Below are 27,783 nucleotides of genomic sequence, written 5' to 3' on the forward strand. Positions count from 1 at the left end.
AAACAACTTAAAGGATTTACAACTATAAAAAGTTAAGTTCTGTACTTTTAAAAATATATCTATACGATATATTTTCAACCTCACAACTGTAACTATTTTGCCATTAATTTTAATCTTCTTTTTTATTTTTTAAGGAAATGCCTACTATAGACAGACTCTGAAGGACTAATTTAGCCGTATGTTAATAAAATGACACAAATGCTAACATTATAACAGACATAAATACTTAACTACTCAATGTTACTTTACTCTGACATACCCCAGTTCTGGAATCCTTTCTGCCATCCCAGTTATACCAGCAATAATGTTACTATGTGAGATCATGACTCCCTTTGGAAGTCCTGTGGATCCACTTGTGTACATGATTACTGCAATATCTGAGGGCAATGGTTTGCTATGAGGTTGGTTTTCTGCATTGAAGAGAAAAAACAAACACATACACTTTTATGAGATTCAGCTGTATCAACAATTTCTTTTCATTATCAATTCAATCAAATAACTCAATCAAACTGAGTTAATTTAACTCAATTCAACAAATATTAATTATACTGAGATCAGCAAAACAGATCAAGTCCCTGCACGTATGGGAGATACATTCTACTGGGATATACAAACAGATTAACCTATGAAGAAAACTTCATAGCAAGTTTTCTTGCAAGACAAGGTGAGAAGATGACAATAGATGCTATTTGGATGGAAAAGACTGGACAGTGTCTCTGTAGAGTTTACTTTAGCAAAGGCCTGAATAAAGTGAGGAAGGGAGCCATGAAAACCCTGGAACTGGGAGAACAGTGTTCTCATTAGAAGGAAATAAGGAAATGCAAAGACCCAAAAGTAGGAATGTGCTAGGCATATCTAAAGACCAGCAAGGAGTGTGGCTGGAACACAGTGAGCAAGAGGAAGAGTGGCAAGAAACAATGGTCAAGTGGCTAGCAGGGACCACACACAGGACCTCAAAGGCCATGGGAAGAACTTTGGAGTACGTTCTGGATGTAAAGCAATGTTGTTTTGAACAAGAGTATGTTATTATCTGTGAAAAAAAAGATCACTTTGGCTGCTAACTTTAGAAAGGCAAAAAAAGTATCAGGGAGACAAGATTATCCCGGTAATTCAACTAAGAAATAAAGGTAGCTTAGAATAGAGTATCTAGGTGTTTGCTAAAAATCATTCACTGCTTCAGAGTGGTGACTAACTTGGTTACACCCAGAGTCCTGCATTAAAAGACAATGTGAACCATTTGAAATCAGAAGACTACAAGCCTAAGGACAATAGCTGACAAGTTATAGAGGTGGCACAGCAGAAGAACAAAGAGAAATAGGTCATGGTTGGCATTGTTGATACATCTGAACCACTCCCAGAAATACTCTACATGTGGACTTCTAAATGAGTGTGAAAAAATTATTTAAACGTACTCCCAATAGAATACCCTTCCTCTCCTGTCAATCAAGATATATTTCTTAAATAATGTTTACACTTGGAAGTCTTTACTTCCAAATCAGCCCTTCACTCCTTCAATCCACAGCACCCTTCTCCAACACCACCACTTCTTGGAAACTATCATCCTTGTGTCATCTGACCTCTGCATGCAGCCCCTGATCCTGCTGATGACTCACCAAGATCTCCTTTCCCTTGGCTTCCGGGAACCACATACTACTAAATAGTTTCTTCTTTCCTCTCTGACTAGTCCTTGGTACCCTTTGAAGCCACCATTCCCTGTTGGTGACCTCACTCCCTACTCTCACAGCTATAATTAAAGCCAAACCGCTTCTAGCTTCCAAATCTCTAACTCCAAACATAACTCAAGTACTAGACTTGTACACACCACTGTCCACAATATATCTGCATCTAAATATCCCACTACCACTCAAATTCCAGGTGCCTAAAATTTGAGGTAAGTGAATGCTTGTATCTAATTAATTACTGTTTCCAACTACAGAGGAAATACAGTTCCAGCATCCCAGCAGCTTTTGCAGTATCTCTAAACACTAGTATACTAGCTAACATTTTCTGACACTTTTTTGAGAGTAGGAACTTCTAGAGTCACCATGCCTAAGTGTGCTAGTTGCAGGGTAAGGTTGTCATCCCAGGAAAGGGAAGAATTGGAGCAGGGAGTAAAAGGAGGCCTCCAGGTTTAGCCGTTCTGTTAAAACTACTTACAGATAATTCATATAGGACAAGATTAATGGCATTATTTATAAACTAACTTTAAAACCACCCAAAACTATCATAAAAAGGGAATGAAAAAAATTGAATAATGTAAAATATTTTAAATTTCAAATAAATACTACTTGTAAAACATTAATAATTAATGCTTATATTTTTTCTTAAAACTTTCTTTAAAGACTCAAATATTCCTAGAGGGACCTGTTTTCCTAACTGATGTTAGAAAACTGATATGTCATTTGAGTTAACCTCAGGATCAAAACTTTGGCATAATTCTGGAGAATGTGGTCACCAGAAAGCACACGTAAGGAATAAGAAAAGTGTAACATACCCATGCTGGCCTTGGCTCCCAGGGCCTCCACTGCAGCCATGGTATGCACAATGACACCCTTGGGGAACTCGGACCAGGTTGGTGGCTTTCCATCAACAGTGATGATGTGCCGCAGGCGTGGGACCAAAGAAACTATATCCTAGAAATACACCAACATTCATCGTGTTCATTATTTTTCAAGCAGTTTAGCGAATAAGCAAAGTAGTTTACCATATTCAGTGAATTGTTAAGTAATTTCTTGCCTCAAAAAAGTAAGAAGAAAGGGTACCCTGGCATAGTATCACTTTTTACAGATGGGTAAGTATTGGTCTGAATTTAAATTATTATTTCATAGCATTAGATTCACTGTGTGTACCCCTGGCTTTTGGTAAAACCCTGATCAAGAAGGGTACTGCCTTACAAAATGGGCATGTAAACACATGTTGCCTGAACTGTAGAGAAACCAGAAGCCCCTCATATTTTCAAGAGACTACATAAAAATATATGGGGGAAGGAGGAGAAAATTCACATGTAAACTTGTTCAAAAAGAAAAGAATAGCCCAGATATTTCTGGGAGTTGTCTAGAGACCAAAGAAACCTCTTTTTACTATAATTTCATTAAAAGGCTCCCTTTTTAATTTTCAAACAATTCTAAAAACTTGTAATTACTTAATGCTTCAGAAGTAAACTAAAAATTATTAGTTTAAAATATAACCTTTCAAAACTACAAATTTACTACAAGTAAACTAGAAAATAGATGAGCACAATAAAAGAAAAAGTCGTCATAATTTCTTCAATTTAGACATAGGTATCTTAATAATTTATAACTCTGGATTACTTAAACATGAATATATACAAAATCTACTTTTTATTTTCTAAAGGAAAAAATAAAGTATGATATTCATAAAATTCCACAAAGATTAAGGACTCAAAAGTCATAAAAGAACTAAGTATCAATAATAGGGCTCATGACACTGAAAATTATAAAATATCAGACAGTTAGTAACTAGAGTCCTCACCTTCAACTTTGTTTGTAAGAGCTCTTTACTAGTAATGATGTTGGTCACCTCTGTTTCATTTAATCCATGAACAATGGCTGGACCTCCTAGAGTAGCATATAATGTAACAACTAAAAGGAAAAGAAGCAGTCAGTCAAATATTAGAACATTTAACTCTATATAAAGTCTCTGAAGGTGGAGATGAATCATAATAAAATATTGGGAGCCCTAAACTGTTAAATCCATAGTCTATAAGTGTTATGTTTTTTAAAATTATCTTATCATACTAATCAACATTACACCTACTCATCCATCCCTAAATGCCCCAAGATTTCCAATTTTTAAAGATGAAGATATTTAAATTTTTATTTTGTTTCACTTACAAAAGTTACTCTGGGACTACTACATTGTGAAGAAATTATAACTGATTTCTAAAACTTCAAACTCTTAATTATTGACCACTTGGTTCTATAATGTGAAAAAGAACATATACAAATAGGACGACACACTGAAAGTCAGATTTACAGTGTATGTCAAGAAAAGAGCACAAACAAGTGGCAGTAGCGTTTATTCTCAAGCAAAAATATCTAAAGACAAACATTGTCAGAAATGCTGAAATTACATAACATGAATAAGGTAGATTTTTATTTACTTTCTGCCTAACTCAAAAAAGATACAAAAAATGACTTTGAAAATAATTCTTTTAAAGCTCCTCAAAAGAAACAATGTAAATCCAAACCTGTGAAAACAAAAATGGAATGTTTGTTTAAAAGAAAAAGTGGAGGAGGCCAGGCATGGTGGCTCACGCTTATAATTCCAGCACTTTGGGAGGCCAAGGTGGGCAGACCACGAGGTCAGATCAAGACCATTCTGGCCAACATGGTGAAACCCCATCTCTACTAAAAATACAAAAAATTAGCCAGGTGTGGCAGTATGCGCCTATAGTCTCAGCTACTCGGGAAGGTGAGGGAGGAGAATTGCCTGAACCCGGGAGGCAGAGGCTGCAGTAAACTGAGATTGCGCCACTGCACTCCAGCCTGGCGACAGAGCGAGACTCCATCTCAAAAAAGGAAAAAGAAAAAGTGGAGGAATTTACAGCAAGAAATCTGGTGAAAGTGTATTTTGTTTCATCTGAAAGATGAGACTAAACATCCACAAATTACCGTCACATTTTGGCACCCAGACCTCTGAACTTACGCTTCCAGAACTATCTCACAGACTGAGCCACCACAATTACCACTCAAATAACTACAATATGAAAACTCTATTGTTTAACCCAGCACCTTGAAGTTCACCAGGTTTCAGTATGGAAGCATTTTGGAGGTCAACTGTTGTTACTGATAGAGATGACAGAACAAAACGACAATAACTTCTAAAGAGGATTCCTGAGAAACGGTATTGGAACAATGGCCCCTAAGTGTAGGTCTAGTTCTCAAGACCCTGAAAGTCTCCTATTAAGAGGTTCAAGCCTCACTGCAACATTCATTGGTACAATTTGTCACATAATTGATTTATTTTCCAAAATACACCAAGAATTTCAAGTCACAATAGAGTTCTCCACTAACTGGACACTGGGTGAAAATTAACATCAGAATTTTCACCTCTTCAGAGTAAAGTATTTCAATAAATATGTTCATTCTTCCAGAAGGTAAGAAAGTCTACATACGCTGAAAATTATACATAAAACACGCCTGTGCAGCTATCATCCACTCGGCCCTGGTCTCACAGAAGATGGCGATGTTGGTCTTTGGTTTCTGGCCCAACATCTGTAAGCCATTCCCAAAATTCAAGGCTCGAACGAAGACATCTTCGTAGGAGAGCCAATTATACTGTCCAAGAATAACCTGATAAAACAAAAGACAAATACCCTTTAACGTAATCAAAATAATAATTTACAAAAAGAAACCAGAATATCGTCCAAATGTTATGAACCAGAAAGTTGTTTGCATAGAATTATTTTTTGAATAAAAAGCTAGAAGTTTGAGTGAAAAATATATTTTAAAAATTAGCTATTTTGTGACATCTTCTATACAACTTAAATCTTATACTGTAACTGGGGGGTTTTTTGGCTTTATTTTTGGTTTTCAAAAATATTGAGAGTTTGATAGGATCCTAAAAGTCAACTGCCTGGCCAAATGGTCATACACTAATCGTCTACTTACAAATTTCATCTATTTAAATGATTTAGGTGTTAACTTAATATTTAGCCTAGTACCAAGCACCACAGATGCCAAAATTTTAATTTCTCTCTATTCAGGAATTCCTAAATGTCAGTATCAGATGGTACAATATGATTCACAGAAACTTTCTCTACCCAAGCTAACAGAAATCTTTATGATTGTTGAACTTGACCTGCAGTATCAAACTCTGGATAAGCAAAAGCAAAGTAAACACGTTTCTGTTTACACAACCAGGTGAACTAGTTATATTATTCAAAGTCCCTCTGTTCACGCCTTAAATGCTTACTGGCACCACCAGGCTTTCAATATTTTATCTGTTTATCAAAAGTGCTGGTAATATCAAATATGCACTAGTAAAAACTCCCTTTTAAAGTTTTTTAACATATTGTCTTTAGAAAGTTTCCTCAACTTAGACAAAATCCTACATATAGATTGTATAAAATCCCTAATTACATACAGATCGTATAAAAAGCTCCTCTCTCTGCAAAAACATATAGGTGATTAATTCCCAAACACGGCTGTGTCAGTAACATACATCTCAAACACCTTAAAATCATCTGACCATGTTCATTTTATCAATGTAAACATTTAAGAAATTTCTAGAAGAGGCTGGATAAAGATAAAAATGGAAAAGGATAAATGCTGCCATCTAGTGTCCCATGCAATTGTGCATTTAAGAAATAAATGCTTATTTTAATGGGTAAAGCAACTGCATTTAAGATGATACTTATTTACTTTACTGGCTCCAAACTCTCACCTTGCTCTTCACCCCCATGAAATGCTCAGCACAGGGAGCTCCAATGACTTCAAAAGGAGCTCTGTGGGGGTGAGAAGACAGATGAGAACTTGGCCAAAATGTGCAGGAACTGGATTACAATTATTAAGAATGTTACACTCTAAAGGTTAAGAATGCACTACCTTCCAGATTCTAGCATGTAAATGACAGGCTTTCTAAATTTCAAAGACTAGGTATGTTCTGAAAAGGGGTTTGATATATAATCCAAATATGTAAACTCATGCAATGATGCCACCATGTGGCAAAGGAATCAAATGAGCGCGAAGATTTCCACATATGTAAAAAATAAAATATAAAAATCGGAATCTCATGATTTTAATTCTTTGAACCACGGAATCATCTAGTAATTATGTTTTTCATAAATATTTCATTTAGAGGACACTACCCACTCTATATTTTGTCTGATTTGTGCTGGAAAAGTTTCTAATCCTAACTTTGTCCCTATGGCTAGCCCAAGACAAGATTAAACTATTTATTCCTTGCCAATATCATTGAACACTGCTGCAGAACAGCCAACCTTTAATCCAGGACCTCCACACCCTGAAGCAATCCTATCATACATCCCTGGTCTATTCGTTTCCTCACCCTCTGAAATACCTCTGAAACCTTCTCTCTATTCAAATAGCCTCCTCTGGGCAGGTGCAGTGGCTCATGCCTGTAATCCCAACACTCTGGAAGGCTGAGACAGGTGACTCATTTGAGGCCAGGAATTTGATATCAGCCTGGGCAACACAGAAAGACCCCATGTCTAAAAAAGCGTAAAATTAGCCAGGCGTGCAGTACATACCTGTTGTCCCAGCAACCTAGAAGGCTGGGGCAAAAGGATCACCTGACCCCAGGAACTCAACGCTGCAGAGAGCTGTGATCATACCACTGTACTCCAGCCTGGGCAAGAGTGAGACTCTGTCTCAAAATATATACATACACACACACACACACACACACACACACACACACACACACACACACCCCTTCCACCCTTCCTTCTCTACTTACAGGTGGTAATCTTGTTTCATACTGAAAACCTCTTTAAGCACTAGGACTTGTTTTACTTTCATTATTTAGAAATCTTTCACAATTACACACATTCCTGTCTTCTTCAGTAAACTACACCTGGCTTCATTTAACCATTCTCTCTGCAACTGAAGATCATAGTGAAAAAATTATTCTGAGGGGAGCCAAAGAGTAAAAATATTCAAGAGATCTGGATGGTTGTAATAATCATGATAATGATAATGAGGGTAACTAACCTTTATTAGTGCTTACTACATGCTAAGGACATTGCAAGTGTTAACTTATTAAACTCTTAACCATACCTGTAAAAAACTGTTACTATTATTATCCCTATTTTACACATGAGAATATGGAGATGTAGAGTAAATATAACCTGTTCAAAATCATGTAACTAATAAGTGATGGGACTAGAATATGAACCCACGCAAACTCATTCCAGAGACTAACCGTAAAATCACAATGTTTCTACTGCACTATAGAAAGAAGTCGGGGTCTTATTAAGCAGGTGAGTAAGGTGGCCTGATTAATAATTGTGAAAAATCCTTTTTATGCTGTGTGTGAGAGAATTATAGTTGGGGGCAAGTGTGAAAGCAAGGAGGCCTGCTAAAAAAAAAAAAAAAAAAAAAAAGGCGGGGGGAGGCTGTAAGAGATGTAAATCAGACACCCCTGATTTTTTGGCTTCAACAATTTGGTATGCAGTAGTGCCTTTAATAAATAGGATGAAAGGAGAGGGACAGTTTGGATGGGGAAACTAAGAGAAGAGTAATATAATAGCCAGCCTACAAATCCCAGCCAAGAGAGTGACCATAATTTGTTACATACAGCATGATGCAAATGTCCTAATAAATCGAAAATAAATATCATACACATACACAAACAGGGTAAAAAATGCGACTAGAGTAAGAAATAACACAAAAGATGGCATTAAAAGAGAAGAAAGCTAAGTCAACTTACAAGGACATAAATGAGTGTTTCTACTATCTTTTTGGATCAATTTAGAAGGAATGTCAGTGAAGTCTTCTCTAAGTACCATTATTACATAATCCCTCATTCTCTTCTTATTTTTGTAAAACACCTAAGAAAAAATTAAGTGTTTCTGATAGCTCACAAAGTATATGAGCCAGCTTGTACTCTTTACTGTTTCTATTTTTAGTCTTCACAGCTTTGTTCTATTTCAGGTATACATGTATTTTAAAGTTGTTCTGAAATCATTTCACTGTTCATTTCAAGACGACGTTAGTGCAATGCATTTACTGCTGGGAATACTGGAATCAGGTGATGCTGACACAGGTTCCAGCTCTTAACTCTGCTACAGTTTTATAGAACCAGATGAAACTTAAAAAGATTCTGAAAAGGCCTGCCAAGCAACCAAGTGCCTTTTGTTTTTCTGTCCCCCCAGAAGAATCTGGTCGTAGTGAAGCTGGTGGCTACTCTATCCTGGACACAATGAGAGCAGGGTCATTGCCACTGCCTTTTTTCATCCGCTCATCCTCCCCTCAGGACCTCAAAACAGACTGTTGGGATAAGACGGAAACAAAGCTTCAAAATTCATTAATTTGAAATAAGGCTTGTGCATCTTTCCTTCAACCATATCAGATACAACATTCTGGGGTTAATCCTCAAAAATCTTCCTCAAAAACTATTTTAAATATTGCTACTCCATTCGTTTTCTTTTCCAGTTGAAGATGATCTTCAAATACGAAAACTATTTAATGAAGATACACTTCACTGAGCTTGATCAGCCAGCAGGCACTAATGGCAGAAAGTACACAGCTTAATCCATCAGTTGTGAAAGTTCCCCTTTTCAACATGCTAGGCAGATGCTGCTACTGACGCAACGCAATGGATGTAACAAGAAACCAAGAGAGGGGAAAACAAAAAAAGCGCCTAACATGTTTAACATGCAGCTGAGATACCCACTCTGCAGTCTGCAGATCACTGCCACAGCTGCAACACAGAATGAACTGAAACTAAGCCTCAGCTAACCAGCGATACTGCACACTTTCTTCTTGAGTATGGCCAAGAGAAAGTACTTGTTTCATTTATTATATGCAAAACCTAAAAATTCATTCTCCTTTCCCAATGACCCTAAAGAAAACTAACATGTTCCCAAGTCAGAGTCTAGACATAGCCTTCTGAACAAAGTCTGATGAACCACAAATGCCAATTTCATAGCAAATGCTAGCAGGCAGATCTGACATACAGAAATTCAGAACCTCCTATACTAACTAAATAAAACTTCACAGTAATGAACTATAGACAGAAAAGGTTGCTAAAAAACAGTCTGTCTCACTTCCTAACTTTTATGAGTTCAAATACTTCACGCTTTGTTGAATAATCAATGAATACAAAGGCACTATGGTCAAGACAAGCAGGAAAGAGCCACATACACTTACACACGCACATTTAGGGAACAACTATCATAGCTGTAGGATTTTATTTTGTCCAGTTTAATGACACATGAATTAGGAAGAAATATGAATTCACCATATAAGCGTCACTTCTTTTTACACAATTGAGAACTAGCTTGCTGCTGTACATACTGAATGACGACTGAAAGACAATACTAGCCACATACAATGAATAAAATATGTGTGGGATACTGGAGAAAAACTAAGCTTCCTGAAAAATAATATGCTTAGACTAAAAGAGAATCCAACCTTTGCATTCAAATAGCGTATCAAAGACAAAAAAATGAATCATAAGCAAAAGAAAAGTAGGAAACTTTTGCACACAAAAATGTACTGTTTTCAGTACCTTCTCATAACTACCCGATTTCTCAAACACAGACTCAAGAACAGTGTGCCATATAAAGCAGTGCTGTTAGGGCACGGTGGCTCCTGCCTGTAATCCCAGCACTTTGGGAGGCCGAGGTGGGCGGATCACCTGAGGTTGGGAGTTCGAGACCAGCCTGACCAACATGGAGAAACCCTATCTCTACTAAAAATACAAAATTAGCCGGACGTGGTGGCACATGCCTGTAATCCCAACGACTCGGGAGGCTGAGGCAGGAGAATCACTTGAACCCAGGAGGCGGAGGTTGCAGTGAGCTGAGATGGCGCCACTGCACTCCAGCCTGGGCAACAAGAGTAAAACTCCATCTCAAAAAAAAAAAAAAAAAAAAAAAAAAGCCATGCTAAATATGACAAAAGCAAACTTCACTATGATAAAATGTTTTGCAAGTTACGATACATAGGCTAGAGAAGAAAAATTGAACATGCTTAACTCATGATTTCAATTTCTAGAAATGTGCTATTAACTTCAGTGAGATCTTACACAGAAAAAAAACTCAGTTTTTTCTAAGTCTGCAAAAGAAATAGGGAATATGCCTTAAAAGTAAAGTGACCACATAACTATCCAAACTAGGGCACCTTTTGAGACCGTAAGGGGGCACTGTTAATGTCACAGCAACAAGTATAAATCAGGACTGCTTCCGATAAAGTAAGATATACAACTACTGTATTTAAAGGTGAGGAAATTTACAGATTCTGTTGTCGAGTTAAAATGCTTTTAGTTTCTAAGAATTACTGATATCAACTTGCTTGGCATCTCCTTCATGTTTTGAGGAAAATGATGTATGAAATTTGTATAAGTGGCAAAATTAATGGGCCATATGGAGGAGGCTAAGCAACATCCCTCTGGCCCTCCAGTAAAAGAGGAGCTCTGAGTTTTTCATTCCATAGTTGCAGTTATTTGGACTCTCCTTCAAGATCTGATGGTTTCCTTGTAACTGACAGAAAAAAAGGCAGTTGGGGATCAAGGTAGCTGGAAATGGTTAAAAGATATTAAACCTCTTACCTAACCCAACTATCAACCAACTACACATCACTGTACCCCCTCTAAAAAATACTTTATCTTCAATTTTTAACACACTAGAGTTTCAAGAACTGCTTAAAGAAAGTCACATATTCAAGTTTATAAACAGCATTCTCAGGCCATTTCTATACTACCAGTGAAGCACTACACTATTCCATGATCTAATTTTCCTCATTGAATTTTCTACTATAATTTTCCTCATTGAATTCTCAAGATAATAGTAATGCAATAATAAAGGCTAGAGCATTTACATTAAGTGCCACAAACTGTTGTTCTAAGCACACTGCAGATAGACACACACACACTCAATCCTCACAAGAAGCCTGAAAGCTGTGATCAGTGAAGAACGGAGGGTATGAGTTCTGGAGCCAGAAGGCCTGGATTCCAGTCCCAGCTTCACTAGCTGTAGTGTCCTTGGGGTAGGTTACCTCAACTATCTGTGCCTCAATGCTGTCATCTGTAAAGTGAAGATAACAATAACTAACTCATAGGGTAACTGTGAGTCTTACGATGACATATGTAAAGCTGTTAGAACAGCTTGGCTCTTGAGTGTCAGTAATGATCATTGTCTTCATATCACAGAAAAAGAAACTGTGGCAAATTAGTTAAACTACTTTTCCAGGTCAGAAAGCTAGTAAGTGGCAAAGCCAAGATTCAGACCTATAGTCTGGGTCTGGAGTCCAGGCTCTTAATCGCTGTTACACTGCCTCTAAGAACATCTTGCCTGTTGTTTCAAACCAACAATGGCAGGTTTCTCCATATTTCTGAAAAGAAATGTTTTAAGAACCATGCAATTGCCATAACCAAAGTACAAAGACATGAAGCACTCACTGCAACCCACATCTAAGCCACATTTAACCACATTTAACACAGCAGGTCCCACCCTAAAACCTGGAGCCATTTCCAGCACCCAGCTGCTCTAGAGACAGGGAGTATGGTTTCATATCCAAAACTGCCCTAGACATTCCAAACCCTGGCAGACACTGGAGAAGAGCTCCACACCAGTGGGTCGCGATGTCCTTCTGAAAACTCAGAACATATCAGTGCTGGTAAGTACAGGAAGAAATCAGAAGGCAGTCTAGCCCCCTTCTGACACTGTTTCTCCTTCAACAGCAAATTCTAATGGAAGCAGGCTGTGCCTGCCCTTTACTTCATTTGTAATAGGATATTTTATTCAGAAAGAATTCAAAGGCAATGAAAGATCACCTTACCTTTTTAAAAATTTTTCCATTTGGTTGTACTTCATCTTCTTCATTTAAAACTTCACGTGTTCCCAAGAGTCTTTTGTTCTTAAACTTGTTTTTTGCATATGTAAAAACTTTATCTAGAGTATCACATCCAGGGTATAATACTGAAGCCAAACCATCCAAACTATTAACAGATCTGTATGCAGAATCAGGTTTTGAATTTACAGGCTTTGCTTTAATTTGGTTTGATTTTTCTTGTCTTGACTCAGAGAAAAAATAAAATGGAATGTATGTTAAAATAGTATAAAGTGATATTAGAAAATGTATAAAATATAAAAGAATAGGGTTGATGGTATGTTTTAGCTTCATGGTAGATGGTTTTGAAGACACGTGGTTATTCATAAGTACTCAAAAAGAATTAACAGACTTCAGCGAGAATCTAGAAGGAAGAAAAAGAAAGGTGTTAGTTCAACATCATTTTTAAGTAATTTAAAGAAAAGTTACATCAGCAAATGGAGATTTTTTTTTTTTCTATCAGGCAGCAGCTACTATACTGACCCCCTACAATGTCTTGATATATCTAAGAGACTCATTTGTACCATATCTATTAACAACGGAATTACAAGAAAAGTTTCCACATCATACTGTAGACAGATGGCCATTCCAACCAAAAAAGTATCCACAAACATTTCCCAGTACTAAAAAGGGAGCAAGTCAGAAAGAGAACCTTGGGGGAAGACCAAAAATTTACCCATTTCCTGTGCTTTAGCATCTCACTGCATTAGGGATGACAAGTACTTTACAAATATGACACATCCATCCTCTCTCACAGCCCCAGCAGCCACTGCCCAACAATCACCGCATTCCATCCCTGTGAACCCCATTCTCACTCAAGTCAGCAACAAGCAACCGGAGTTTGCAAACACAAAAAATTCATTTTCCACAAAGGCTCTGCAAATAATTTTCAAGTTAGGTTAAACTATGACGCAAGAAAGCAGTATACTTTGGTCATTCTGTACTTTGCATTCATCAGATTTATTGAAAATCCACTATGTTAGATATCGTTCTCAGCACTACAAACATTAACAGTAAACAAAACGGCCTAAGTTCCTGCTCTCATGCAACCTACACGTTCACTGGGAGAGGTAGACAAGCAAATACATATGTATGCATGCATGCATGCACGCATGTGTACGTGCCAGGTGGTGATAAATGTTATGAGAAAAATAAACCCAGCTAAGGAAAATAGAAAGTGACTGGGGCAATGTTGGAGAGGTGCTAGAGGTAAGTGACATCTGAACAGACTCCTAAGAGAGAGTGTACCATGTGTCTATTTGGGAAAAAAAGAGCACTCCGGGCAGAGGGGAACAGCCATTGTGTGGCAGGTGGGTAATAACACCTTTTTTTTTTTTTTTTTAAAGACAGGATCTCACCCAGGATAGAGTACAGTACAAGATTATAGTTCATTGCAGCCTCAAACTCCTGGACTCAAGTGATTCTCTCTCCTCAGCCTCCCAAACAGTTGGGACTACAGGCATGTGTGACCACACTCAGCTAATTTTTCAAAATTTTTTTGTAGAGACAGGGTCTCATGATGCTGCCCCAGCTGGTCTCAAACTCCTGGCTTCAAGGAATTCTCCCACCTCAGCCTCCCAAAGTGCTGGGATTACAGGTGTGAGCCACCGCATCCGGCCATCAGTCTTGAAGAAACAAAATTGAAGCAAACTAGTAACTAGTTACCCTACCCAGCTCCAAATCCAGGACTTCAATTTCTTAACAAGTGATGGAAGCAGCCAGTGTTTTTCACCTCCTACCCCTAGCTCTGTGTTGCAGAAACTCTGTTCCAGGCAAGTGTAGACAGATGAGAGAACCAAAGAATCCTTTCTCTTTCATCCAGTCCCCACTCTTAGGGCAGAAGCTCTACCCCAGGTGCAGCAGGCCAAGGACACCAAGCACAGATCATCTATGCCTCACCTCTTGTAAGGCAGAGGTTCCATGCAGGCAAAGAAGTTCCAAACAGAGAAGACTGATGGGTACACTGATGGCCTAGCAGACCACTCACAGAACAGATGTAACTATAAGAAAATCAAGCTGCTGTCCCCAGCCCCAGCTCCAGAACAGTGGCACAACAGTTCTGCACAGACTAGAGAAGCAAGCTGTAAGACCACAGAGCCCCTTAGCAACTTCTAAGACTGACTATATTTGAACAAAGAATGGAGACGTTCACGCCTAATGGCACTGTCAAAAACAACACAGACTTTGGTGGTCAGCAATTAAGATGAGGCTGCCCCGTAATTTGGGAGGTCAAGGCGGGCGGAACACAAAGTCAGGAGATCGAGACCAGCCTGGCCAACATGGTGAAACCCCGTCTCTACTGAAAATACAAAAATTAGCTGGGCGTGATGGTACATGCCTGTAGTCCCAGCTACTCGGGAGGTTGAGGCAGGAGAATCACTAGAACCCGGGAGGTGGAGACTGCAGTGAGGAGAGATCGCGCCACTGCACTCCAGCCTAGCAACAGAGCAAGACTCCATTTAAAAACAAACAAACAACCAAAAAAAACAAGGCTGGTAGTTCTGTGACGCACCAAGTGAAAAACTAACCAACTACTGTAGAAGTTTCACAAAGAACCAGGGAAAGAGATACCTAAGAACCCTCCTTCTTGACAAGACAAGCCTCAAAGACTGCCCTCAAACACAACCTTACACAAAGGGCATCTTAATTTAATTGGATCACAAGTGGGGAAATTTATGGCCCAGAGCTTTGTCCAAAACAATCCAGCAATCAGTTAGCAATTAGTGAAGAATAAGTGCTGGGTGGTGATACCCATGAAAGCAGAAGCTTAACAAGGAGATCTGAGAGTTAAAGAAAGCCCTGCTGAAAATCGGCTATCATCTCTCAAGAAGGGCAGTCCAGGGTGACTATGTGTGTGCCCAAATGTGCCCTCTTGAGAAGAAACATCAGAGGGTACACTGTGCAGAATAAACAAACCTCAGTGTAATAGTTCAGCCAAGTCAGTAAACAAATAAGGAAACAACACAACAAGCAGCAGCCCTGGAAGAGGGGAGGGAAAATCGGTCTTCTGAGTTGCTACAAAACACTATCTAAAATGCCCAGTTTACACCACAAAATCATGAGGCATGCAAATAGACAGGAAAGTATGACACACGGAAAGAAGGAAAAAGCAGGGAGCAGAAATTGTCCTTGAAGGCCGAGATGTCAGACTTAATAGACAAGACATCAAAGTAGCTATTATAAATACATTCAAAGAACTAAAAGACTGAATTCTAGCACTCTGGGAAAAAAAAAAAAAAGAACTAAAGGAAGTCACGCATACTAAAACTCCAAATCGATTTTACAAGTTAAGGAACGCCTCCAAATTTGCTCATGCACAGCTGGTGAGAAGTCAGGACTCCAAAAGAGCCCCAGGCTCTGTTCACCATTCCAGGCTGTTTTCTTTGACAATGTATTGTGTAGTAATCCAAAGACCGGACCAGTCGAGGGAATTTGGTTTTTGCCATAAAGGTCATGGGGAGACATTAAAGCTTTCTGTACAGGAAAATGGCAAAATGAAAACAAATGGTCTTGCTACACCCAGAACAGAGTTGCAAAGAATAAACATACCCTAATAACCCAGGAGAAAGATGTTATCCAACTAAGTTCTCTAAAATTTAATTTTGCATACTTGTTTTTGAATTAAAAATAATATCGTGGCCAGACATGGTGGCTCATGCCTGTAATGCCAGCACTTTGGGAGGCCAAGGCAGGCGGATTGCTTGAGCCCAGGAGTCCAAGACCAGCCTGGGCAACATAGTAAAACCTCATCTCCACAAAAAAGAGAAAAATGAGCAGTGTGGTGGTGCACACTTGTACTCCCAGCTACTCGGGAGACTGAGGTGGGAGGATCACCTCAGCCTAGGGAGATCGAGGCAGCAATGAGCTGTGATCACGCCACTGCACTCCAGCTTGGGCAACAAAGCAAGACCCTGTCTCAAAAAAAATTTTAAAATAAAAAAATTATCCAGATTCTGTGGCTCGCCGTGAGGCTGAGGCAGGACTGTTTGAGCCCTTACCACCCCTGAACAATCCTTTCCAAAATCTCAGCTGGGACCTAACAAGATGGCAGAAGCTAAACACCATGTCACAACTACCTGCCTTAACTGCTGCTGGCAGCAAAGGACTTACAGAGGTCTCCCCAAAACAGCCACTTCGGAACCCCCTTATTCCACTGTAGTTTCCCTGGGGACACAGGATCCTGGTGGCAACATCAAGAAAAATCTGACATCCTACTAAAGGCTGTGGGAGACGTTCCTATTATGAAAACAAAGAAGTAGGCAGTAGACTGAACTCGAACCATCCAAAGACTCCTGGACTTCAACAAAAAAATTCCTTAAACTTGCAACCTTAGTTGTTTGTTTATGTGAGTCAGGCTTTTGCTCTTTCCTTGGACCAGGAATTTGGAACTTTTTATGTGTTTCAGCAGTGATGGTAAACTAGTTCTACATTACTGCAAATCTCAGGCATGGGAATGAACCACAGGAAAAAGGTAAGTTGCTACTTAAAATGAATTTTCACAGAGGAAATAGCTCTGAAAAGTTTTGATGTTTTGTAGCAAGAGACTTAACAGATATGACCTATTCAGTATATGTCCACTATGACCTATGTTTATGCCTACGAAAACATCCACAGCATGAATGGACTCACAAAAATGTGATTTGTATTAATATACAAATCATCATAAAAGACTGACATCAGAGTACATCCACCATTCCTATACATTACTATTCTTATTGCCGCAGATCTGCCTCCAAGGTTGAAATGGATACTAAGACTGTACAAACTTCATTACCAGCTCTCAAAATGACCAGAATTGTTTTAATGGTAAAAGTTTATTAAAGGGCTTTTTTTTTTTAACCTATTCAGGGAACTTCAGTTTGTTTGGGATATGGGATATTTACACTGTTACGTTCTTGTAAAATAGTCATATTGACCTGCTCACTGAATACCTTAAATAGTCCAGTAGAGGGCAGCCCTGCTGGCAAAAAGGGTTTTACATCTTTATCACACAGTAATAGGGGAAAAGGCTGTTTTTGTTAATTTTTAGCTAATATCTAGCTAGGGAGAGCAAGCATGCTAGGCAAATTGGAAGACTACTTTAGAGAATATACATAGTTTAACTTTATTTCATTGGAATACAGAAAAAAATTATAAATTCTGGACAAATGACTCATATAATAACTCTTTTCAAATCCTACCATTTAATAATTCTTGAGTTCCAATCACATAACTATGGTGTTACTCTGTCATTTATTTATATAGTATCGAAAGTACTCGATAATCCCAGCAACATCTCTGAGTGTTTCACAAGGCATTTTCCAACTTGAAAGTAATCAGTAATTGAAAAACAGGCCAGCATGGTGGCTCACAACTGTAAGCCCAGGACTCTGGGAGGCCAGGACAAATGGATCACTTGAGCTCAGAAGTTTGAGACCAGCCTGGGAAACATGACGAAGCCCTGTCTCTACAAAAACTATAAAAATTAGCCAGGTATGGTGGCACACACCTGCAGTACCAGCTACTCAAGAGGTTGAATGAAGTGGGAGGATGGCTTGACATCAGGAGGCGAAAAGTGCAGCAAGTCGAGATCATGCCACTGCCCTCTGGCCTGGGCAACAACAAAGCCAGACCTTCCCTCAAACAGAAAATCAACCTTCGATTTTACATGTATTTCATGCCATGACTAAAACAGTACCATTTTTACTGACGCTACTAGGCTGGTAATTTCCCAAGGTGTGATTTAACTTTTTTTTCTTCCTTCTGTGTTATATTTGTAATACCACATTGATAGAGGCTGGACAAATACCTAGGCAGATAGTACCCTATCTGGTCCCTGGTGAAACCTCACCTTCAAGCCTAAAGCAACCTGAAGGCTGAAAGACGGGACTGCTGGTCCAGGATGAAACCCATGACCCAAAGGGAGAAAGTCTGCCCCAGTCTGCCCACCCTTTCCTGACTGAGTCTTTCCGAATAATGCCCTGGGGTGGACTCACCAGGAATTCGAGCCTTATGCAGAGGAGGAGTCTCAACTCTTCAGCTCCTATGTGGTGGCCCTGGTATTCAATTTGTGAGGTGGAAACCTGCTGCAGGACCCCTCTCTTTGCTGAGCTTTCCTTCTGCTTAATAAATTCCACCCTCCTCAGCCTTCAATGTGTCCACATGCCTTATTTTTTTTTTCTGGTCATGTGACAAGAACCTAGATTTAGCTGAACTAAGGAGCAAGAAACCTGCATCAATATGTTTTTAAAAGCATTACAATAAATTGAATGGCATGCACAAACAAGATCTAAGGTACGTACTAGAACTCCAAGTATGTATTTTCAAAGGTAATAGTGTGAATGGTATCATTTTATTGAAGGATTCGAATTATATTTTAATCCCTTAAAGCCCAGAATGCAATTTATGGCTACAGGGATCTGCCATACATTAGCATTCGGGGATGCTAAGTAACAACTAACTTTATAGTGATGAAACCACTGTCTAGTTCTCGTTTTCTATCCGAACCTGTAAATTTTTGAGTCCCCTTACACCAATGTCCTTATGTAATTAATAGAGCTAATAGCACTAGAACAATACTGACAAGTTGAATTATGTAGCATCATCTTACAAGATTATAAATATTTACAATATGTTGGAAGCTGGAAAGTGTATCAAGTTAAATAAGTTGGATATGAAAAAATTATCTAATTTTGTCCACTTAGTTAAGTATACTTAAGTGAATATATTTACAAGCACATATTTAACAAGTAGCAAAAATATGTTAAATTGGGGTATTGTGTTTACCACTGAGGTTTCAGATGATGGAATATTTGCTACCTCAACAATACTTGAGTTTTATTTTTGTTGTTTTCTTGTTTTTTTTGAGACAGAGTCTCGCTCTGTCACCCAGGCTGGAGTGCAGTGGCGTGACCTTGGCTCACCACAACCTTCGCCTCCGGGTTCAAGTGATTCTCCTGCCTCAGCCTCCCGAGTAGCTGAGACTACAGGCGTGTTCCACCACACTCAGCTAATTTTTGTATTTTTAGTAGAGATGAGGTTTCACCACGTTGGCCAGGATGGTCTCAATCTCTTGACCTCGTGATCCACCTGCCTCAGCCTCCCAAAGTGCTGAGATTACAGGTGTGAGCCACCATGCCCGGCCTTTTCTTTTTGACCTAAATAACTAGTTCATTAAATCTAAGGTTAGCTTAAAAAATATCTCAGCTGTATAAAAGCTGGCTTTTAGATAGAAATAAGTAAGCTGATTTTAAAATTCACATGGATATTAAAAGCACCCAGAACAGCCAAACAATCCTGAAAAAGAAGAACAAACTTGGATGACTTATATGTCTTAATTTTAAAATGTACTACAAAAGAACAGTAATTAAGACAGTGTGGTACTGGCAAAAGGACAGACAAACAGATCAACGGAGTCAATTTAAGAATCCAGAAATAAATCCTTATGTTATGGACAACTGAATTTCAACGGGGTGGTGAGAAAATTTAATGGGGAAAGAACAGTCTTTTCAACAAATGGTACTGAAATAACCAACAAGTAAAAGAATGAAGTTGTAACCCTTCCTTACACCACACAAAAAGTTAACTCAAATGGATCATACAACCTAAAGGTACGTATTAATCATCAAGTGTAAATGGTGCTTCAGGAAAAGCACAGTAAAAGGTAGAGACTAGTTCTAGCATTTTCCGAGAAATCTCCTTGGATCAAATGGCAATTTTTTGGGATCTTAAAAGGCTGAGGACACATGAGGATGGTGTAGAGGAGTGGGAGTAGGGATGGAGCTTTAGAAGTGATGGCACCGCACAGACTGACCAAGCTCCAAAAAATCTGTCTTTTGTTCAAGAAAAATAACAAACCAGAAGAGCAGGGTGGGGAGGAGACGAAGTTGAACTGTCGTGCCCTTTGAAAAGAACTTAGTTTGCATTCTAATGTACACAAATGCAGGCTTAGAAAATAACTATATGTAAAAGACAATGCGAAGGCAGCAGAAACTAAAGGCAAAGAAATTAGATAAAAAACAGTGAAAATACTTCTTTACCCTCCTCGATCAAAAGGTGAAGGTGGTGTGACACAGGACCAGCAGCTTCCAAGGGTGGCAAATGTTACAGCTGTTCCCCCAGTCCTTCCCAACAACTAATTCTGTATCTGAACACAATACAGAATTAATTCATGAATTAGAACTGTAACAATACAAAGAGAGAAAAAGATCTTGGTGCCTTCCACCAAGACAGAAATAAAAGAAGTAAAATAGGTGGTCAGTGGTTGGATGGTTGGCAGAAAGGAAATAAATATAGTCTTGAAAATACGGGTTTAAGATTCCTGTGAGTCATCCAAATATACATAAACTGCAAAACTTGAGAGGCCAGAGCTAGAGGCACACATTTTGGAGCCATAAAGAGAAGGATGAGAATGCCCCAAATAGAACACATAGGAAATCTACAAGATCAAGTTCAAGGACAGAAAACTTTGAAAAGAAACCAATCCACGGGCCGAGAAGGGGAAAGTACCACTGAGGAAACCAATAAAGGAGAAACTGGAGAGGACAGTGTTGCAAAAGCCAAGGGAGGGGACAGCCACAGAGCAAGTGTTCAAGGGCATCAAATGCAGCCTAGTGATACCAGCCACGCTCAATTAAGCCATTTGATTTTTCTAAAATGTTCTAGATAAATCAAGTAAAGTAACAAATTTGGACAACTGCATCTTATTTGCTAGTGGCTCTAAAAAATCCTGAGAACTAGTCATAGATACTTTATGTTGCTACACCTTAGAACGAGCATAATTGTCAGAAGCGTTTGAACCAGAGCAACTCCATCTTCGGTGAGGCCTAGGAAAATGAGGCTGGGACTTCCTGGGCTGCATTCCCAGAAAACTAGGCATTCCGAGCCTCTGGGTGTTTACAGTTAAGGGAACAAATTAATAATGTTTAAAAAACAGACTCAGACTTGGGAGTGTCCAGATATCCTGGTATCTGGAGAACAAAGGCATTCCTAATTTTGCTTTAAAGACAACATTGATTTTTGCAAAATACAGCAATTAAGAAAATTATTCCTTTATCACAAACCCTGTAGCAGAGCACATCTTCCCATGTATACCAACCAGCATCGTACCTAGGGTGGGCGCGTTCCTCCTCTTACTTTCAGGAGTATCCTACTCTGTCCATTGGAGTAGCTGTTCTTTCGCCACTTTATGTTCTCAATAAATTTGCTCCTACTTTGCACTATGGACTCGCCCTGAATTCTGTCTTGCACAAGATCCAAGAACCTTCCCTTCGGGTCCAGATCAGGACCTCTGTCCTGTAACATTATCTTTCTCTTTTTATTTATTTATTTTTTAATTCTTTTTTGAGACAAACTCTCGCTCTGTTGCCTGGCTGGAGAGCAGTGGTGTGATCTTGGCTCACTGCAAGCTCCGCCTTCCAGGTTCAAGCGATTCTCCTGCCTCAGCATCTTGAGTAGCTGGGACGACAGGTACCGGCCACCAAGTCCAGTATTTTTTAGTAGAGACGGGATTTCACCATGCTAGACAGAACATTATCTTTCAAAAGTAAAAATAAACTTTAACAGCTAAATCTGTCAATCTTTTCTTTCACAGCTTCTAGGTTTCCAACTTAGTTTTAAAAGGTCTCACCTATCCAAAGGTTAAACTATTGGGTCTCCTGTATTTTTTCCAGTGTTTGCCTAATTTTTACATCTAGATCTTTAATTCAACGGAGTTTATTTTTCTATATTGTATGACGGTGAAAGCTAAACTCTTTCCTCTCAGATAAACTGCCTAAAGCATTTTTAAATAAACCACTCTTTTCTCAAATAAACAAAATGTCCTCTTCATTAATAATTTCTCATTCACACTTGGATGTGTTTCTAAACACCATTCTGTTCCTGCCATGTATTTGCCTACTGCTTTGCTAATACCCTTTTATACCAAATATAAATTTACAGCAATGTTTCTTTTTTTGTTTGGTTTTTTGTTTTTTGAGACGGAGTCTCGCTCTTTCGCCCAGGCTGGCGTGCAGTGGCGCAATCTCGGCTTACTGCAAGCTCCGCCTCCCGGGTTCACGTCATTCTCCTGCCTCAGCTTCCCGCACGCCCGGCTAATTTTGTCTTTGTATTTTTAGTAGAGACGGGGTTTCACTGTGTTAGCCAGGACGGTCTCAATTTCCTGACCTTGTGATCCGCCCACCCCAGCCTCCCAAAGTGCAATGTTTCTTAAATGTGGCCCATAGACCAATTATATCAGAATTACCTTAGAGGTTATTTAAAATGAAGATTCCTCAGATATGCCTCCCTATCTTCCTTACTGCCCCAATACTTAAAAATTGAAAACTCTTGTGGCAGATTCATTTTTAAATTGCAACCACGCAGGTTTTTTCTACACTAATGCTTGAGAACAACTGCTTTAAATATCTGGTAAGACCTTCACTACCCAAATTTTTCAAAATTCTCTTGTTGATTCTCATAGATTTATTCTCCTACAAAATCCAGAGGATTTAACATTTCTGTATGATGAAACACAACTTTAAAAGAATCAAAAGGAAAACAAGTATCCAGGAAAAAATGGTGACAAAATACACAAAGAGCTCCTATAAATTAAAATAAAAGGCAAGCAACACAAGGAAAATGGGCAGAGGGTATGAATCGGGAAGCCAAAAAAGAGGAAATAAAAGAGGAAGCCTGGAGGTTAAATACTGGATTTGACAATGTGAAGGTCTCCATTGACCTTAAACTTGAAAAGAGCTTAAGTGTTAAGGACCAAAGCTTAACTGAAGAGGGTTCAAGAAAGGGCAGAAAGAGAGTAAGTAGAAAGATCTCTAAAGAACAAAGCAATGGTAGCAAGCCAGGACAAAAGAAGTTCTTTTGTTTTAAACATAAATACTAGAGCTTGTCTGCAGACTGATAGCTACCATCCAGCAGAGGGAAGTATTATGCAGAAGAGAGTCACACCCTGGAGGAGGAGGAGTGAGGGTGGGAGAAACAGGGACCCAGATGTGTGGGGATAGGAGCTTGTAGATTTTCTTCTGGGTGCTTCTATTTTCTCAGAGTAATAAGAAGCAAAATCATTGGATGGGAGGGAGGCAGAAAGGAAGATATTAAAAAATTAAGGAGGAAGTATAAAATAGTCATCTAGGAGAATGGGAGAATGAATGGTCATGGAAAAGGAGTAGCAAAGGCAGGTTGGAGTATGAAATAATAAGACCACAGTTTTAGAAGGATATTGAAATCACTAAGAATCACGACAGAGTAGTGTCAGGGTCACAGGAAGACATTTACAGATTTGGGGATGGGTAGTTAACTGTAACTAGTAGTAATATAGTCTGAAGATAAAACTTGGACACACACACACACACACACACACACCCCCCGAGAGACAAGGCAGTATTGTTTCAGTGGCAAAAAAACAAAAATAGAAAATAATCTAAAGATTCATTAATCAAAGAATGCCTGAAAAACATATATACCCATTGAACAGACTATTATGCGGCCATTAAAAATAAGCTCCATGTACATGCATTGACCTGGAAGAACTTCTATGATACCTTGCCAGCTGAGAAGAATGTACACCCGGGCATGCCTGACTTCATGCCTGATGATAGAAAAAGATACAGGCAAGTCAAGGTTTTTAAGAAATTATCCCTAAATATTTAAATGCAGGTCAAAGTCCATTAATCTTTCACCATGAAGAATTTAACAACTCTCAACTTCACTAAACTCTCAGAACTGCTAATTAAAATAACAAGATGAATTAAGTTTAACAGCATTAAAAGAAAATGACCTATTACTACTTACACAACAAAGATGAGCAAACAAAATGCCCTGTAACAACTCCCAATTTTTCAAAAAAAAAAAAATTGCTACAAATGCTCATATGAAAGCCTTCTGCCAGGAGTGGTGGCTCATGACTATAGTCTCGGCTACAAAGGAGGCTGAGGTGGGAGGATCTCTTGAGCCCAGAGGTTGAGGCTGTGGTGTGCCGTGGTCGCACCAAAGCACTCCAGCCTGAGCAACAGAGCAAGTCTTTGTGAAAAGACAAAGTCAGAAAGAAAGAAACCCTGTGAGAAAAAACAACCCTGTGAGGTGAGAAGGGGCAGGGGAGGCATGGGGAGGCGAGGGAAGGGAAGGAGAGAGAAAGGAGGCAGAAAGCGGGAGAAGGGGGAGGAGAGAAAAAAATAGAAGAGAAAAGGAAGAAAAAGAGAAAAGAGAGAAGGAAGAAAAGCTTCCATCAGAGATGATGTGTTTTCCTAAGAGAAAAACAGGAAAAAAGTAGGTTGCCACAGGGATCACTTTCAGACTAATGTATCAAATGGTTCTACCTGCTTAGATCTGGGGTTTTAAGAATCTCTTAGGCACACGAGAGATACAACATGGTACCTCAACCCAAAATTGGCAGACTTGTGAAGTTAACCTCCACAAAACTCGTGGACTGAACAAAGAAAACGGGAGTCACCCTCAGAATCTAAGACATGTACAACGTCTACAGGAGGGAAGAACTCAACAATGGTATTATATTCGCACTCTACTAATAGAGCAAGCAGACATTTTATGCCCCTCACGTCCACCACCATCATGAAAAGGAACCTGAAAACTCAACTTGCAGAGCAGGGGAAGAGCCCCAACACTTAGAAATGCTCCCACAAAGTCAAAGGCAGCAGAGGATGAGGACGGGGGAAGAGAAGACAGAAAAGGAGAAAATACTGCAGACGGGGCATCTTGATATGCCACAATTTAATTCTCGGTTAATCCTGACCCACCACTCAATCTGATTTCCTCCTCTGTATTTTTCTTTCAGCCTACCCCACTCAGGCATCAATACTATACAACTGTTCATATCTGCAAATAACACTAATAATAACATGGCTTAGCATTTTATCTTTAATTAAGTATAAATGAGCGGCTTGCACATGCTGGGGTATCAAGGAATCCGTATTTGCTAGCATGAAATGTGGCTGCAATTTTTCACCAAGCTAGCAATAAATGGGAAACAATTCTGAGCGCAGGCAAACAAGGACAGTGAAGGGAACTTTTTATACTATCTCATTTAATTCTCACAAATGCCAATTTCAAACAGATTGTGCCCAAAGGCACTTACAACTAGCAGGTAAGGTAGGATTTTAACCTACATGTCTCCCAAGGCATGTCCAAACTTTTTAATGCCCCCACACTCTCTTAATAAACTCTATGGTTAATATCTTATTGCTGGGGAGAAAAAAGTGTCCTTTAGTACACTACTTCTGAGATTCTCCTTTCCACAAAAGTTAGGTGACAGTCATACACATTCTACAGAGACTGAAAGAGTCCCAGAAGAATGACGCAAATCATGTATTATGAAATAGGAAACTAGGGTCAAGAAGGGCAGAAAGAACTATTTCCTACCCAGATTTAGTCTCTCAGAGTTGTAACGGAAAGTGCAACCAGAGACTATCATTTACTATCAGGAAAGAGTTTCTTTTTAGAGGGGCACCCTGGTTCTCACAAACATGTTTGCTTCTCAGGCATCCAAAGCTAAAAGCATAATAAAAATACACACCTAGTTCAACAGAATGGTTTTAAAACATTTACTTACTATATATACTGCTGCCTCCCTCCCCAAAAAAGCAGACCTAAAAGTAGGAAAGTTGTTTTAAATTCTTACAAATATCAACACACAGACTAACTTATTATGCGTAATACAGTGGTTCTTACTGTATTTAGTAAAGACAAAGAATTTTTCCTCTCCAAATCCCAACACCATCTTTCAACAATTTCAAAGATTTCAACTATGACCACACAGTTGCAATGTATGACATCGCAATGACTACAAGACTGAAATCGAGATCGTCAATCCATGTAAGAACTTCCTTAATACAAAAATAAAATTGTCAAAAAGACTCTGGACAGGAAATCAATTAAAAACATTATTAGAAGATTCAGTCATATTACTATCTGGATTAGATAAAGTTTCACTTTACAACTAGGAAGCGTTATGAGGAAATTATAATTTGGTATTTTATTTTTAAGAAAACTATTAAGCCTATATTTATTTTAACCTCAGAAAATGAAACGTTAGCATTAAAGATATATATTGGAAAGAAGGGAGGGAGGAACATTTATTATAGCAAGTCTTTCCCATGAATACATCTAAATTAAAAAGCAGTTTAACAAAGCCAATTCTTTAAGTTTCAGCTATCCAGTGTAATTTTAAAATTGTTTCAGTCCTATTAGTATGATAGCGGAAATAACAGTGCGACACTTGAGTGCTCTCCCGAACTATAAATACAGTCCCCTCGACTTCCCCAAAACTGATCAAGACCCATTATTTCTTTAAAAAACAGTTTTTATCCCCTCTTCTAGATAAAAATAAATAGGAAACAGAAATCAGGCAAGGGAATATACATCTTTTTCAGTTAGATTCACAACACGGATTTTAAATACATATACACACATGCATACGTGCATAAACACATACACTAGACTAGACTGAGCTCTGCTGCCAATTACTAAGAGCTCATGAGCAGGTCACTAAATCTTAATTTGCTCGCATTAATATTGATGCAGTTCAACTAGATCAATTTTAAGACTATATTCTACTGATGCCTAGGGTTCCCAAAATTGATTAAGACAATACTGAATAGGATTCTTTATTCTTTTAGTACTACTCCTTATTTATTCCAATCATTTCCTACAAAATGATTAATGAGAAAGTCAGCTATACAAATATTTCAGGAGAACATGAACTATTAGATTACTTAATGACATCAACCTGGCTCATCAATATTTGAGGATCTTCATAATTCCAACTCAGTCCAGCTACGTACTACATTTGGCATTACATGAACCTGTACCAAGTAGAGTGAACAGACAGACTAATTTTTAAGTGACGGTTATGTGTGTTGAAGTAACAAATTCACTTTTAAATATACCTCTTTTCGGCCAGGCGCAATGGCTCACGCCTGTAATCCCAACACTTTGGAAGGCTGAAGTGGGCAGATCACTTGAGGCCAGGAGTCCAAGGTCAGCCTCGCCAACATGGAGAAAAACCCCTCTCTACTAAAAAATATAAAAATTAGCCAGGTGTGGTGGTGCGCACCTGTAATCCCAGCTACTTGGGAGGCTGAAGCACGAGAATCACCAGAGCCTAGGAGATAGAGGTTGCAGTGAGCCATGATCACACCACTGCACCCCAGTCTGGGCAACAGACCAAGATTCTGTCTCAAAAATAAATAAATAAATAAATAAACAAACAAACAAACTTCTTTTTCCCCCAGTACAAAATAAAAAATAAAATTAAAGA

At 38.8% G+C, this 27,783-nt stretch overlaps 1 protein-coding gene across 3 annotated transcripts in view; it reads right to left on the reverse strand.

Moving 5' to 3' along the window:
- ACSL3 (acyl-CoA synthetase long chain family member 3) overlaps nucleotides 1-27,783 on the reverse strand; it is an 80,914-nt gene that overhangs the window by 22,935 nt on the left and 30,196 nt on the right. For 2 of the 3 annotated variants that reach the window (XM_010355436.2, XM_010355439.2), the window contains 5 exons: nucleotides 12,489-12,903; nucleotides 5,138-5,315; nucleotides 3,493-3,602; nucleotides 2,495-2,633; nucleotides 260-410 (listed from right to left, as the gene is read on the reverse strand). In XM_010355436.2, coding sequence (XP_010353738.1) covers nucleotides 260-410; nucleotides 2,495-2,633; nucleotides 3,493-3,602; nucleotides 5,138-5,315; nucleotides 12,489-12,866 — 956 coding nt within the window. In that variant the 5' untranslated portion in view covers nucleotides 12,867-12,903. Of the gene's footprint in view, nucleotides 1-259; nucleotides 411-2,494; nucleotides 2,634-3,492; nucleotides 3,603-5,137; nucleotides 5,316-6,408; nucleotides 6,536-12,488; nucleotides 12,904-27,783 lie in introns of those variants that run through there. The other variant, XM_030916446.1, reaches the window with a different exon arrangement.

The sequence above is a fragment of the Rhinopithecus roxellana genome, chromosome 14 (assembly GCF_007565055.1).
Source record: "Rhinopithecus roxellana isolate Shanxi Qingling chromosome 14, ASM756505v1, whole genome shotgun sequence".
Lineage (NCBI taxonomy): Eukaryota > Metazoa > Chordata > Mammalia > Primates > Cercopithecidae > Rhinopithecus > Rhinopithecus roxellana.